General features: G+C 35.7%; 2 protein-coding genes across 2 annotated transcripts in view; both read left to right on the top strand.

The window, feature by feature from the left end:
* Positions 1-816: 816 nt before the first annotated feature.
* On the top strand, positions 817-1235 carry CTXN2 (cortexin 2). The gene has a single exon (XM_090270565.1). The coding sequence runs from the start codon at positions 874-876 to the stop codon at positions 1117-1119; it is 246 nt and encodes an 81-aa protein (XP_090126691.1). The 5' UTR covers positions 817-873; the 3' UTR covers positions 1120-1235.
* Positions 1236-7610: 6375 nt separating this feature from the next.
* The window catches only part of SLC12A1 (solute carrier family 12 member 1), an 85995-nt gene continuing 79971 nt past the window's right edge, over positions 7611-13634 (top strand). Inside the window, exons 1-2 of the mRNA XM_090270569.1 lie at positions 7611-7662; positions 8762-9381. Coding sequence (XP_090126695.1) covers positions 8965-9381 — 417 coding nt within the window. The 5' untranslated portion in view covers positions 7611-7662; positions 8762-8964. The remainder of the gene's footprint in view (positions 7663-8761; positions 9382-13634) is intronic.

Below are 13634 nucleotides of genomic sequence, written 5' to 3' on the forward strand. Positions count from 1 at the left end.
CCCACTTTACCAACACTTTTACTGTAGTTTTAGAATCTCAGTATAGTAGGAGCTTAGTGGTGGGAAGCTAGTTGGGAGGGGACTGAGGAGCTTCCCTTGAAGCTGCGTTTTCATAGAAAACATGCTGTTTAATTTGGATTCTGTGTATATTAGGGTGTTCTGAGAGCTAATGGAGATACTGGAGATATGGCTAATGGTCTACAGAAACTGTAGCTTGTTACTTGCAAGTTGCTATGCTAGGTACTGCACTTATAAACAAAATTTTAAAAATAGTTTCTCTCTTAACAAACTGAGATTTAGTTAATGGAATAGTAGTAGAAAATACATAAATATAAGTCTAAAAGCTAAGGAGCGAAAAAGGGAGAAAACATTAAAAGGATCAGAATCTGTTTCAAACAAAATGGCACAGGAGATGGGCCTTGAAACATGGGCTTGAGAATTTGACCAGCTCACAGCCTGTAATTATTTATGATAGTATCTACACATGCCAAATTAGATGATAATCTGGGTCAAAGAAGCAGTGGCTTAACCACTTCACAATGTTTTTGATAAAAAGCTTTTAGGGTTATTTTAATATTTACCTTCATGCTTGATTTTATATTTAGCCTATACAGGCACAGTTTTTATGTGTTCACAAAGGCAATGACTACAATAGGAGTATCTTCTCCAATGCCAATTTGCATATCTAATGATGTTTTCAAACATCTTTTGTGAGTTAAGTCAAGAAAGTTTGAAAAATGCCAGATTTTATAAAACAATTTATCTGCTCAATACCACATGCAGATAAAACTAAACTGATTCCAATTTTACATCTAGGCCAAGAGGTGACTCCAGCTGGAATTCTGAAGAGCCACAACAATGTGACAGTGAATAATGAGTAGTACCTACTGTGGCAACTCTTCAGCTAAGATGAGTGTCAACGAAGTATCGGCTTTCTCATTGACTTTGGAGCAAAAAACTGGCTTTGCTTTTGTTGGGATTTTATGTATTTTCTTGGGACTTCTTATTATCAGATGCTTCAAAATCCTATTAGACCCGTACAGTAGCATGCCTTCGTCTACATGGGAAGATGAAGTGGAAGAATTTGACAAAGGGACATTTGAATACGCACTCGCCTGACAGTTTCAGCTTTATGGCTTTTAGTGCTGTGCTCTGGGGACATGTGGTGGTTACAATTATAATTGCCTTGAGAGTGCTGGAGACAGGCTCTTTTCATTCACTAAATTCAATAAACATGTGTGGTTAATTTATCCACTATAGTGTGTTAGTGATAAACCATTGTTGAATTTCCTCACTTTCCTCTGTCCCCCAGTATTGAGGTTTCTAATGAATAGAGTGGAAGGATTATTCCAGCCATACATACCATCTTTAGTCTTACCTCAAACATCTACCTTAAATCTCTGCCTCCTTTTTGTGCTGATAAACTGTGCCCGAGCCTTCCAGCTTCTGCCTCTCTGTAACACGAAGACACTTTCTCCACATTCCCAACTCCAGCCCACTTAACATTAGAAAATCAGGTGTCTTAAACATAAGGGACTCTCATTCCAAAGGATAAATTTAATATAATTTTCCTAATAATAGCCATTGGTCAAAATGTTCACGGGTGAAAATAAACTTTCACAAAACTAACACACAAACCTACAAATAGACACAGGCCATAAAGACCCCCACATCTCACAGTGCCCTGACCCTTCTAAACATTCTCCTTCTTGAATCTCTTACAATAAACTCTCCTAGATTGAGATTCAACCAGATCTGCTTCATACTGATGCTTCCTCCTCCTTGCCCTTTCTAAATTAAATTTATTCAGGTGACATTTGTTAATAAAATTATATAGGTTTCAATTGTATAATTCTATGATATATATTGTGTATATTTCATTGCACTCCCACCACCCAAAATCGAATTTCTTTGATATCACCAAACACTTGACCCCCTCTACTCTTCACTACACCAACACCCCCTTGTCCTCCTGGTAACTATTGCACTATTGTGTCTATGAGGGTTTTTTGTTTGTTTGTTTTTCTCTTTTATCCATTTGTTGCTTTCAGTTTTATATTCCACATATGAGGGAAATCATATGGTGCTTGACTTTTTCTGTTTGACTTATTTCTCTTAGCATGAAATTGTACATATATACAATGGAATACTACTCAGACAAAAGAAAAGATGAAATACTGTATTTGTGACACCGTTGCTGAATCTTGAGAATATCCTTCTCTCCTTTTATTAACAGCAAAAAAGTAGCATTTCCAGGGTGACCTGGTTGAAAGAGCAAGGTTCTAGAAATGAGAAGCCCATTCTCTGCCCTGCTACCATTATAGCTACATGAACATGATTAAGCCATCTCATCTCTGGGGACTTCAGTGAGGAAACTCACTAAAGGATTTTTAATATCCCTTTGAATTCTAGTGTCCTGTGAACTCTGAAAACATGCCTGGAAACCCAGAGATCTGAGATGAATGAGGACTTAAGATGTGAGAAAAATTTTTTTAAGTTTAGGAGCCTAAACTCAGAGATATGAATTTTAATGTTGGCCCAGCCAAGAACAAGCTTTATGACCTAGAAATTTACTTACAGAAGACTGACTTTTTGCATCTGCAAAACAAGGATAAAGAAATCCACCCTGCGTGTCTTGCAGGAATGCTGAGAGGACTAAGTGACATAATAAATGTGAAAGGAATTTGAAAACCAGAAAACACTGTTTAAACATACCTCACTATCATTATTATCATTGGTAATAGTAATAGAGGTTCTAAAAGCTTAAAAAGCACTAATTTAGTGTAAACTATTCAACCTCTTTAGTCTTCATTCTCTTTTTTTTTTTGTTAAGTAAAAAGAATCATATAATTCCAAATTCTTTCCAACTATAAAATTCTGACTCTCAGTGATCACTGAATGGAGGATTATCAGGAGATAAACAAATACAAAAATATTTGTGTCACTTGAAAACATACTAAAACAGAATGATTGATATTTAACACTAAATTAGGTCCTTTTTATTTATTATGTAATATGATACTTTTATTAATCCTTTGAGTTCGGTATTACTATTTCCATTTAATTATCTCAGTTTTACAGATAAGAAACTGAAGTTGAGAGAGACTAATTTCCCAAGGTCACCAAGCCAGGGAGTGGTTGTGTTAGTAACTGAACTTGGGCCATCTAATGTCAGAGTCCTTGTTTGTAGACATCCTCCTCTACTCTAACACTGTCCACATAGTTCTCCATATCTTACAAATATGGTTACTACTCGGGTCTATGGCATTCTAAAATCAGCCACCTCAGTGAGATTCCCAGATACTTTCTATCTCCTAGTAGATTTAGAATACATCTGTGCTGGCTATACCTCAACAAGATATAAATACCTCAACAAGGTTCTTCAAACCCCAGTAGATACAGGAGTGTCAGCTTGAGACAACTTGTAGCCAGTTAGTAATTTGGTCCAAGAACAGTTCATAGAGCCACATCAGTTAGACACTCTGAAAGTTGTATATGTCAGGACACTAGGCATCTTCTTTGTGACCCAGGCTTTTAAAGTATTCACTAGGATATACGTCTAAGTACCAGATACTCCATTTGCCTCCCAGGGAAGACACCTACCAAGTCCCTTTATTTTGGTGACTGGAACATATGGTTGGATCTCTATTTAAGAAAGAAAAAAGGCCCCCAAACCAAAAGACAAGAACATTTTATGAAGTATAAGCATTATTTCTGAAAGTTCAACATCCACAAGCTTCTTCAGATCTCAACTTCACCATAGTATTATTTCAATCCCTCTAAACAGAAATTATTTCAACCAAAAGTACCTTCAGCTATGGGATATATTCATGACCTCTTGTACACCTTAGATGTTTTGGGGGGAGAGAAGAAAGAGAGGTCAGCATCTATATTTTCACAGCAAGCAACAATATAAAAGATATAAAAGGCTGCTTCTAGTATGGACACAACATAGAAGTTTCTTGAAATGTTAAGCCTTCTAGAGATAGATGTCCAATGTCATAGCCAGATCATTCCCCACTGGCTGTCCTTTCCCAAGAGCATTGTTAGGGAGGACAGGAAGAAAGACAGACAAGAATAGCTCTAGACAGTTTCCTTTCAGTACCGTACTCACCAGTCTGAAATACCTAAATCTGGTTTATCTTTCAAGGTTGGCTTTACGGATGGTGTAATTTCATTCATATCCCCCAAACCATCTCCCCAGCTCCAGGATGTCTGAAGCCTTTTAACAGAGAACAAAGACTTATTTCACAGTTTGAGATAAAAGTCTTAGAATTTAAATGTCTGCTTGATATAAGACCAAAACTAAAACTAATTCTCACTACCATGTAGTCAGCCAGCAAGAAAAAAGGAAACTGACCACTATCAAGAGCATTCATAGCCTGTGGTAGAGTAAAAAAGTTTAAGAAGTAAATAGGTAGATCATATGGTAATTCTATTTTTATTGAAGTATAGTTATGTAGACTATTATATGTTTCAGGTATACAACATAGTGATTCGTGATTCTACATTTATATACCTTACAATGTGATCACCATGGTATGTCTAGTAACCATCCATCACCATATAAACTTATTACAATATTATTGACTATATTCCCTAGCTGTATACATTATTTTATTACTGAAAATTTATGTTTCTTATTTCCCTTCACCTTATTCACCCATACCCCCATGCCTCTCCTCTGGCAACCAAAAGTTTGTCTACTTCTGGGTATATACCCCAAGGAATTTAAAACAAGATCTCAAAGAGATATTTGGATACTCGTGTTTATAACAGCACTATTCACAATAGCTAAAATATGGAAGCGACCAAAGTGCCCATCAATGGCTAATAATTGTAGCATATACATACACTGGAATATAATTCAGCCTTGAAAAAGAAGGGAATTCTGCAATATGCTACAACATGGATAAAACTAAGGACATTATGCAAAGTAAAATAAGCCACTTACAAAAAGAAAAATATGGTATGATTCCACTTATGTGAGGTATGTAAAGTAGTAAAACTCATAAAAACAGACTGGAAAATGGGGAAAGGAAAGAATAAGGAGTTACTGTTTAATAGGTTTTTTTAATATGATATAAAGAGTTATGGGGATGGTTGGTGGTGATGGGTGCACAACAGTATGAATGTATTTAATATCACTGAACTGTACACTTAAAAATGGCTCAGGCGATAAATGAAAATGGAAAAGCAAAAACACAGCAACAACAAACCTGCCCAGCACCATATCTAGGACATGGTATATAATAAATGTCCGTTCTAGCCCCCTCTTCCCCAAAAATAAAAAGAGAGAAATAGGTAGGCTCCCTGAAGGAGGGCATGTGTTGGGGGAACAGTTAAAAGAAGGGAGACTAGATGTGGCAAAAGTAACTGCAAGTAAGTCCACAGCTCCTATCCAAGGCCAGTGAATAGGACTTGTTTTGGGTCTCAGCCTCATCTCAGATGATTTAAATAACCAGTCCCACCTAGCCAAATCTGAAATGTGACTAATTCCTATTCCTGACTACCTTCTATATGGGAAGTCAGAATCCTTTGTAGAACAGATAAATGTCTTGTCCCAGTGACCTTTAGGAGCAGAAGGAGTTATAGGTACATACTTGTAAATCTCTCTTTCTGTCTCTCTGTCTCTCTCTCTCTCCATATACTATATATATATATATATATATATATATATATATATATATATATATATATATACTGTATATATAATAGTCCAGCCATTGTTAATGAGAATGGTTTGCACAACATCATGTAACCTGGAAGCCAAGGAGAGTGCACTGGAATGTGCATGTGTGAACAATGACGACTTCACTGTCCCAGTCAGTAGGGGTGGTAGACACTGTTGAGTGAGCATGTGTACTGTGTGGCCATCGCATTCAAAATAACTGAGCAAGTAGAGCAACAAATCTGCATCAGATTTTGCATGAAGTTTAAACATTCCTCCATGGAAACTATTCAGATGATTTCAGAAGGCCGCAGCTATGGGCAGCTGGTGATTGGCAGCTTCATCACGACAACATGCCCACTCATACATCATGTCTCATGCAGTTTTTACAAAAAATGTCAAATCACCCAGGTCACTCAGCATCTCTGACCTCTGGCTTTTCCAAAAAGTAAAATCACCTTTGAAAGGAAAGAAATTTCAGACTGTCGATGAAATTCAGGAAAATACAACCGGGCTGCTGATGGTGACTGAGAGAACTGTGTGAGGTCCCAAGGTCCCTACTCTGAAGGGGACTGAGACATCATTGTCCTATGTACAATGTTTCTTGTATTTTGTATCTTCTTCAATAAATGTCTCTGTTTTTCATATTACATGGCTAGCTATCTTCTGGACAGACCTCAGTGTGATACAGCTTTACGATAATGGCCTGATTAGCATGGCACTTACCTAAGAGCACCTGAGGGATTTTACTTAGGTACCTCTATCCCTATTTATAAAATCTGGTTATCTGTGCGCCAACCTACATTTCCCCCTATTTTAATAGGAATAATACCTATCCCTGTCTCTGATGATTCACTCCAGAATCTTGGATGCGACTAAGCAAAAGTCACCAATAGTAAGGATTGCTAAAACAGTAAAAGCAAGTGCTAAGTATAAGCACAAATTGGCTCACTTAATACTTACAATGACTCTAAAATTATCCACAACTGCATTTTACAGATGAGAAAATTAAGGCACAGAAAGATTGAGGAACTTGCCAAAGATCACACAGATAGGAAGTGGCAGGATCAGGATGGGAATGGAGCACTCTGACTCCAGAGACTTGCTCTTAACCACTGTATCACACCACAACTGTGCTACTCAGGTATGAAATTCACTTGGATAATTTTGTATAAAACACAAGGAGGATTTATTCAGTCATCACAATTGGAAACCGTGACAGAATCTGCACAGAGGAATTTTTTGTGCTGTCTTAGTAATCACCACATCACAAATGTGAGCCAAACCTTTCCCTCTACAAAACTCAAAAACTGGGTTTGATAAAAATGTTTCTCAAAGGGATGCAAAAAGGTCATTTAACACTGCCATTGAGAAACTTATCCACAGTTTGATTTCTTCTTGAAACCATTTTCCCATTAGGTAAAAATAATTTCAATAATTCGTTGATTATACTCTCAATCTGCTCACTTCTCACGCAGAGAAGAGTCAAAGCAATATGTACTATGAGCAAGATAAAATGATCTTAGATAGTATTTTGTAGTTCCAAAGTATAGAAATTATCTCTGGAGCATTGTATTTTCTGCACACGCTGAACAATAGGGGGTTACTAAGAATTATGGGAAATAAGAAGGCAGGATTCAATTTATTTAGCTCCAAACAACTAAGGCACTGCTCACATATTATTGGCAATTGCTGTTGAATAATACAACTCCCCTTATGAATTAAAGAAAATTTATTTTAATTTCTGTCTAAAAGGTTTAATGGTTTACTACTAGTTAACCAGTTTATGTAGTACCTAAGTTTCCTCAGGGCTAATGACTGGGCAGGACAGACCGTATTATTCCAGGCCAATCATTGCTCAGTCATCTCTTTCAAGGAAGATTTTAACCAATAAGGAGAAGCCTAAGGTTCTGAGCTGAAGGCTAAGTGCCCCATATATGCCTGGGTGATGCTGAAGCAGGTTACGCTTTTTGAGAAGAAGGCTCTGTATGGTAAGTTAAACATTTCTGGGCAGGGTAAAAATTACACTTAATATTATGTCGTGAAGGAGAGTCTGAAGAGTGAAGTAAGGGCAAGGATATCAAGGACTATAAAGAGGAGTGGGATATTCCATAAAAACTAAAGAGATAATAGATTCACTTGGAATTTCCCCAAGGAAAGTTTATTTGAGAGTTGAAGTTGAAATTTTTAAATTCAAATAAATAGTTTTAGTAGGAAGCAAGGCAACTTTTTAAAATGTATTTATCTATCTAGAACTTTCTTTGGAAAGAGAAATTTTAAGGTAGATATAGATATTATTTTAATAAAAGAGTGCTTTAAGATGGGGTTATGCCATGGATTTTGAAAATGATTATATAGCCTGTTTATCTGAAAGTCAAATATAAATTTCTCAGTAAAGATTGAGAAAATTTCATTAAAGAGAATCTAGTGGAGCATGACTATTTAACCTAAATGTGGCATATGACTTTATTGAGGACTGTGATTTATATCCTTGCCCCGAATACTCATACATTGTTATAAAGATTTTATAATAGCATTTGTAAAACAGACACATTTATGAGCAAATCAAATATTTTGAAGGCTACTGAAAGATCTGGTAATTTAAAGAAACATTGTCTTGACAAGCATTTTTATAAACTAACAAGAATATTTTTAAAAGGTTAAATATTTTAACATTTACTTATCATTTAATGTATATATATCAATCATAAAACGCTTCACAGTTTCAACATTTAGTGCTGTCGGTGAACTGTGTTTCAGGCTAAGAATATTCACATCAGGTCTTACTGTACTAAATCTGTAGTTATAGCTTTTCTAAAATCATATTGAATCTAACTGCACAGGGTCTAAGCAAATACTACAAACACAGGTAACATTTTAATGACTCCATTGGAAATTCCATTTGCTGAAACAGGTCTCCAGTTATTAATTATGAGATTTAATTGCTCAGGTGATAAGGGGTTCTGGACAGGTAATTTTTAATTAAATGAATTTTTAAATTGAATGTCTTGTGAAAAAACACTGTTTCCTCACACCCCCATTCCCATTTAAATATCTTCAAACAACTTTAATTTTCTTTTTCAATAACAGCTTTGAAGAACAATGTGAAGACTGTATAGGAGACAATACATCAAGAATCTATTCATTGAGTTCTTCTAGAACAAAAGCCAGGAGCTCCCTAATGTAAACACATTAGTGTTTATTTTGAGGAGGAAATATATAGATAAAAATAAAAATAAAAAACAACTACCATAAAGTAAATAGCTGAGTCCAAAACCCAATCTAGTTGGAAGATGTCACTGAACAATTCTTCCAACGTGTTTCTGGACTCAGTACCCAGTAATACCAATCGCTTTCAGGTTAATGTTATAAACGAGGGCCACGAGGGCAGTGCTGCGGCGGATAACACCGACCCTCCACATTATGAGGAAACCTCTTTTGGGGATGAAGCCCAGAACAGATTCAGAATCAGCTTTAGGCCTGGGAAACAGGAGTGCTATGACAATTTCCTCCAAAATGGAGACACCGCTAAAACAGATGCCAGTTTTCATGCTTATGATTCTCACACAAACACATACTACCTACAAACCTTCGGCCACAACACGGTGGATGCTGTTCCCAAGATCGAGTACTATCGCAACACAGGCAGTGTCAGTGGGCCCAAGGTCAACCGACCCAGTCTGCTTGAGCTTCACGAGCAACTTGCCAAGGTAAGTAAGATTAAGGGCACAAGCAGGTAGCCTCCCATCCTCCTTCAGGTGATTTCCTGTTCTTGAATAACACTAGGAATATGAAAGCGTCCAATGGAGAGGTCTATTCCAAACCGTCCATCTTACTTACGTGACTGTCCCTAGTTTCCAATAAACAGAAAATACGCAAAACAGTTTCGCAAATGTTGACTGTCTGAAGGCAGAGAACTAGAGAATTGACTCTGAAAGCTAGACAATACATCGTAGCTTGTTTACAATTGTGGTCTACTCCATTCACACTTGGTTAAACATGTCAAACTGAATACTAAGCTGATTTCACCTTCAGATCAATGCTTCTACAACAGCTTAAAAAAAAAGAAAAAAGTCCCAGATGCTTGCTGTAGTTAATACTGTGGTGCCAGCCTTTAGTGCACATGGGGATTTTTAACATTCTTTAAAGAAGCAGCAGAGATTTATAAGATTCAGCATTTTATCCCTCCCTCTTCAAAGCTTTGCCTGAGGCTCTCAAGTGCACTTAAACATATAAAAGTAACTAAATTAAATTTAAGTACAGAAGCAGCAGATGTGGCTAAACTTATTATTATTTAAGGAATATAGTCAAGGTTCCCAAATCTGCCAAAAACATGAGGCAGCACTTTTTCCAGTCTGATAGCAAATCGTTTATAAGCTTCATAGATTTCTTCTTCCATAACTTGCTCTAAAATACCTTGATGCACTTCATCTTCCTGTTGTTCTGGAACAAGTTTGGGAATGAATATCATTCTTTATGGATGTAATTACTTGCTAAGAAGAATAATTAGCTGTCACATATCCAAATATAGTTTACTCTTGCTCAAGTTTTGAGATAAGAAAAAAGTTGATTGGAACAATCTCTTTCAAATTCACTTACGTATTCAATAACTTTTAAATTAAATGATTATCCTCTGGGGATTCTAGGGATACTGATCTCATGAAAGATGCGAATAAAGGTAAAAATCTCCTTTTAGCTCCTGCTCATCCTTCTTTTCACAAGGAAACCCATACCCCAAACTTGTTCTCCTTGTCTAAGGTCCCTGACTCTGGGTTCTACCACCAGAGACTGAGTGACAGGATGAGCCAGTGCCGTGAACTTTGTAATGCCCCTCCTCCCCACCAGACCTGACTGTTCTCTGTGCTATATCAGCAACACGCTGCTGCAAGGCTGGTTTCTTTATAGACATAAGTTTTAGAGTTTATCTGGGATGTTTGATATTATAATCAAAAGAGGTTACCAAATGATAGCCCCCATGAAGATTTTTGAGAAGGGGGGTAATTTGAAGCTTCTGAAATCAGACTGAGGTATCACTTTCCTTTTCTATTTGAAGGATTAGGAAAGGAGAAAAGAAAAAAAGAAAGAGGAACGGGGTGGCGGGGAGAAAGCTGAGAGGAGAGGGTACAAGGAGTTTCCAAGATGTGGGAGGGGCAGAAAGAAAAATTTAGGGCATTATAAAGAGATTTCAGTTTATTCTGAAGAAGTAATGTGAACCTAAGTCCTCTTTTAAAAGACATGAAATTCTATTCAACCATACCTGACATCAGTACACGTTTTAAAAACCGCATCCTTCACAAAATTGTGACCAAAATTTAAATATTTCTATTCATACCCTTCCCCAACTTACAACAAAAGAAAATAAAAATTTAACCCTATTTATAAAGAGATGGAGTAAACTCACATTGTTCCTAGCACTGATATTCTGGAGAGAGAGGAGTAGTTTATTTAAAATTTCTAAAGCTGTAACATGTAAATATATATGGGGAGAAAAACTCTGAGGGAACCTTGTTAAAAACACATCTGATTCAGTAGCAATGCAATAGCAACTCTTGATAAATGTGATAGCTGGGATTCAGATTCTTTTTAAAATATAAAATGAAACTGAGGACTTAACTTTGAATTTTAGCATTATTTTCCTCATATACAAGGGGATGTCAAAATAAATAAATTAAAAATCAGGCTTAGGCCCCATGCCCTGAAAAGTCATTCTGAATTAGTATAGTAAAAAGTTGCTCTTTTTATAAACCTGACCCTTATTATCTAGGGTGCTTTATTTTGATTAAATCATACAGAGGTATCCACATAACCAATTTGGGAATAGAATTCAAATTCAACCACAGAACCTCCAAAGGGCACATTCCGATAGTCAGGACCATCGTAGAGTCACTGACATCGTAGGGATAAGTCTTTCTCTACATGTTCTACCTATGATATCCTTTGATTACAGATATTAACAGTAGTATCTTCTTCAGTTCAACTCTTTCCTCCTTGACAGTGAAGTTGCTACAACTATTGACCCTGTTTTTCTCTGCCCACACCCCCAAATAAAAGATGAAGTCCTGCAATGTAATGTAACTACACTGCCACTTCCTTGTAGGCCTTGACATTTTTATGGTAGTTCTCAAATCACAACCAGAGCAAACATAAGACTTAGACTTTATCTGGGATGACAATATTAAGATAGGCAACAGGTTTTGTATGCAAAAACAATTGTAAATGATAATGTTTAATTAATTTAAAAGTAGAAAGTAATTGACACATCACAAGTTTGGTGATCTTTTGTGTGTCCGTAATTATATTGCTTTAAAAATTCACATAAGAACAGTACATTTATACTAATGGCAGAACATATTTAGTAAGGAACCAATTGGATTTTGTGCAAACTGTGGTTATAATTTCCAAATCAAAAATTAATTACATGACAAATTTGTCCTAATAGATAAAATAGAAAATAAGTTTGAAAGACATTCTCTTAAGTGAAACTCTAGCAGTGATAGATATTGACAGAATTTGTAATCCTAATGATTTGCAATCATAGTTGAAGAAATTCTTTTCATTTTCTATGTAGTAAAAAGTCAAATGCCTATACTGGTGATGATGAACTAAGTATTTCTGAACATTCTAATTAAAAGCAGAAAAAAAGTACTTCATGCTTACTTGTTCTACAGTTATACAAGCTACATAACTTCAGCTGATCTTGCAAGATGCTTGTGAATACTAATGTTTACATGAATATAAAGTCTAGCACATTGCCTCCAATGGATAGAAACTCAATAAAACTTAATAATGTTTTTTGGTAATGATGATGATATTTTTTATACTAGCTAATTTTTATTTTAAAAGTTTATTTAAAAAGTAAAATATACACCGATCCAATATTTAACAAGTGCTAAAATATATATAATAAAATATCTCTTATATAATGTAAATACTTAGCTATTCTCTTCAAGGGACTCATTACTGAGGGTTCCTTATAAATCCCTCCTGAAACTTTCTGTGCCTACCCAAATATATATATAAATCACACATTGTCCTATACTCTGCTGTTTTCACTAAAAAATATACACTTTGGAGATCTTTCTATATCAAAACATGTGTGTAGTGATTATTATATATCTGGCAAAGATTAATGTAGTATTTTTACTATGTAAGACTAATCCCATTTTTAGAATCCAGCCTAATTCTTATAGCCGCCTTTCCGTGGAACTCCTTTTCAGCCTTCCTAACCACCATTGTTGGTAGCATTTCAGAAGAAAATATAATTACAAGGGAATCAGGATAATATATAGCCTTTCTGTCAAAGTCAATGTTCTCATGTCTTTCAAATAAATTATGTATGAAATGTATGAAATATTACAAAATTAAAATGGAAATATCTTTCTTAAGGAAGCCAACTGTTTAGAAACTGATTCAAAACACCAACAGCAGAATGACTTCACATTTGGGTCATTAGATTATTAATAACTAAAAGAAATTTATAAATAAAAGCATTAAATGTAACTCTGATATATATAATAAACTTTTTATGTATCAGGCATGATGCTCACACTTAACAAAATCTCATTCAATCCTTATAACAACTTTTCAAGTTAGGTACTATTTTTTTATTTTTATTTTATAGATGGTGAAAGTTTTATAAAATCCTGTGGACCTTAGAAAACAATGATTTAGAAAACTAAAACTTCCAAGGTCAAGAAGCAAAAGTCACATGGCTAATAAGTTGAACCCACATTTAACACGACTCCAGAGTCCATGCTCTTTAAACCTTAATTCATCCTCAGCCTACTCTCCCATAGTTCTTTGCTTCGACTCATTCTGTGGCGATAGAAATTCACGGAGCTCAGGCACAAAGAAGAATCGCACCTCAATCATGACAGGTTCAGCAGGAGATCCCAATTTCTTCCTTGTTTTGGGACTATGTCAGGAGATTATGTTGCTTTCCCTACAGAATTAATTGTAGGTC

This window comes from Furipterus horrens, unplaced genomic scaffold (genome assembly GCF_987537825.1).
Source record: "Furipterus horrens unplaced genomic scaffold, mFurHor1.1.pri manual_scaffold_3, whole genome shotgun sequence".
Classification (NCBI taxonomy): domain Eukaryota; kingdom Metazoa; phylum Chordata; class Mammalia; order Chiroptera; family Furipteridae; genus Furipterus; species Furipterus horrens.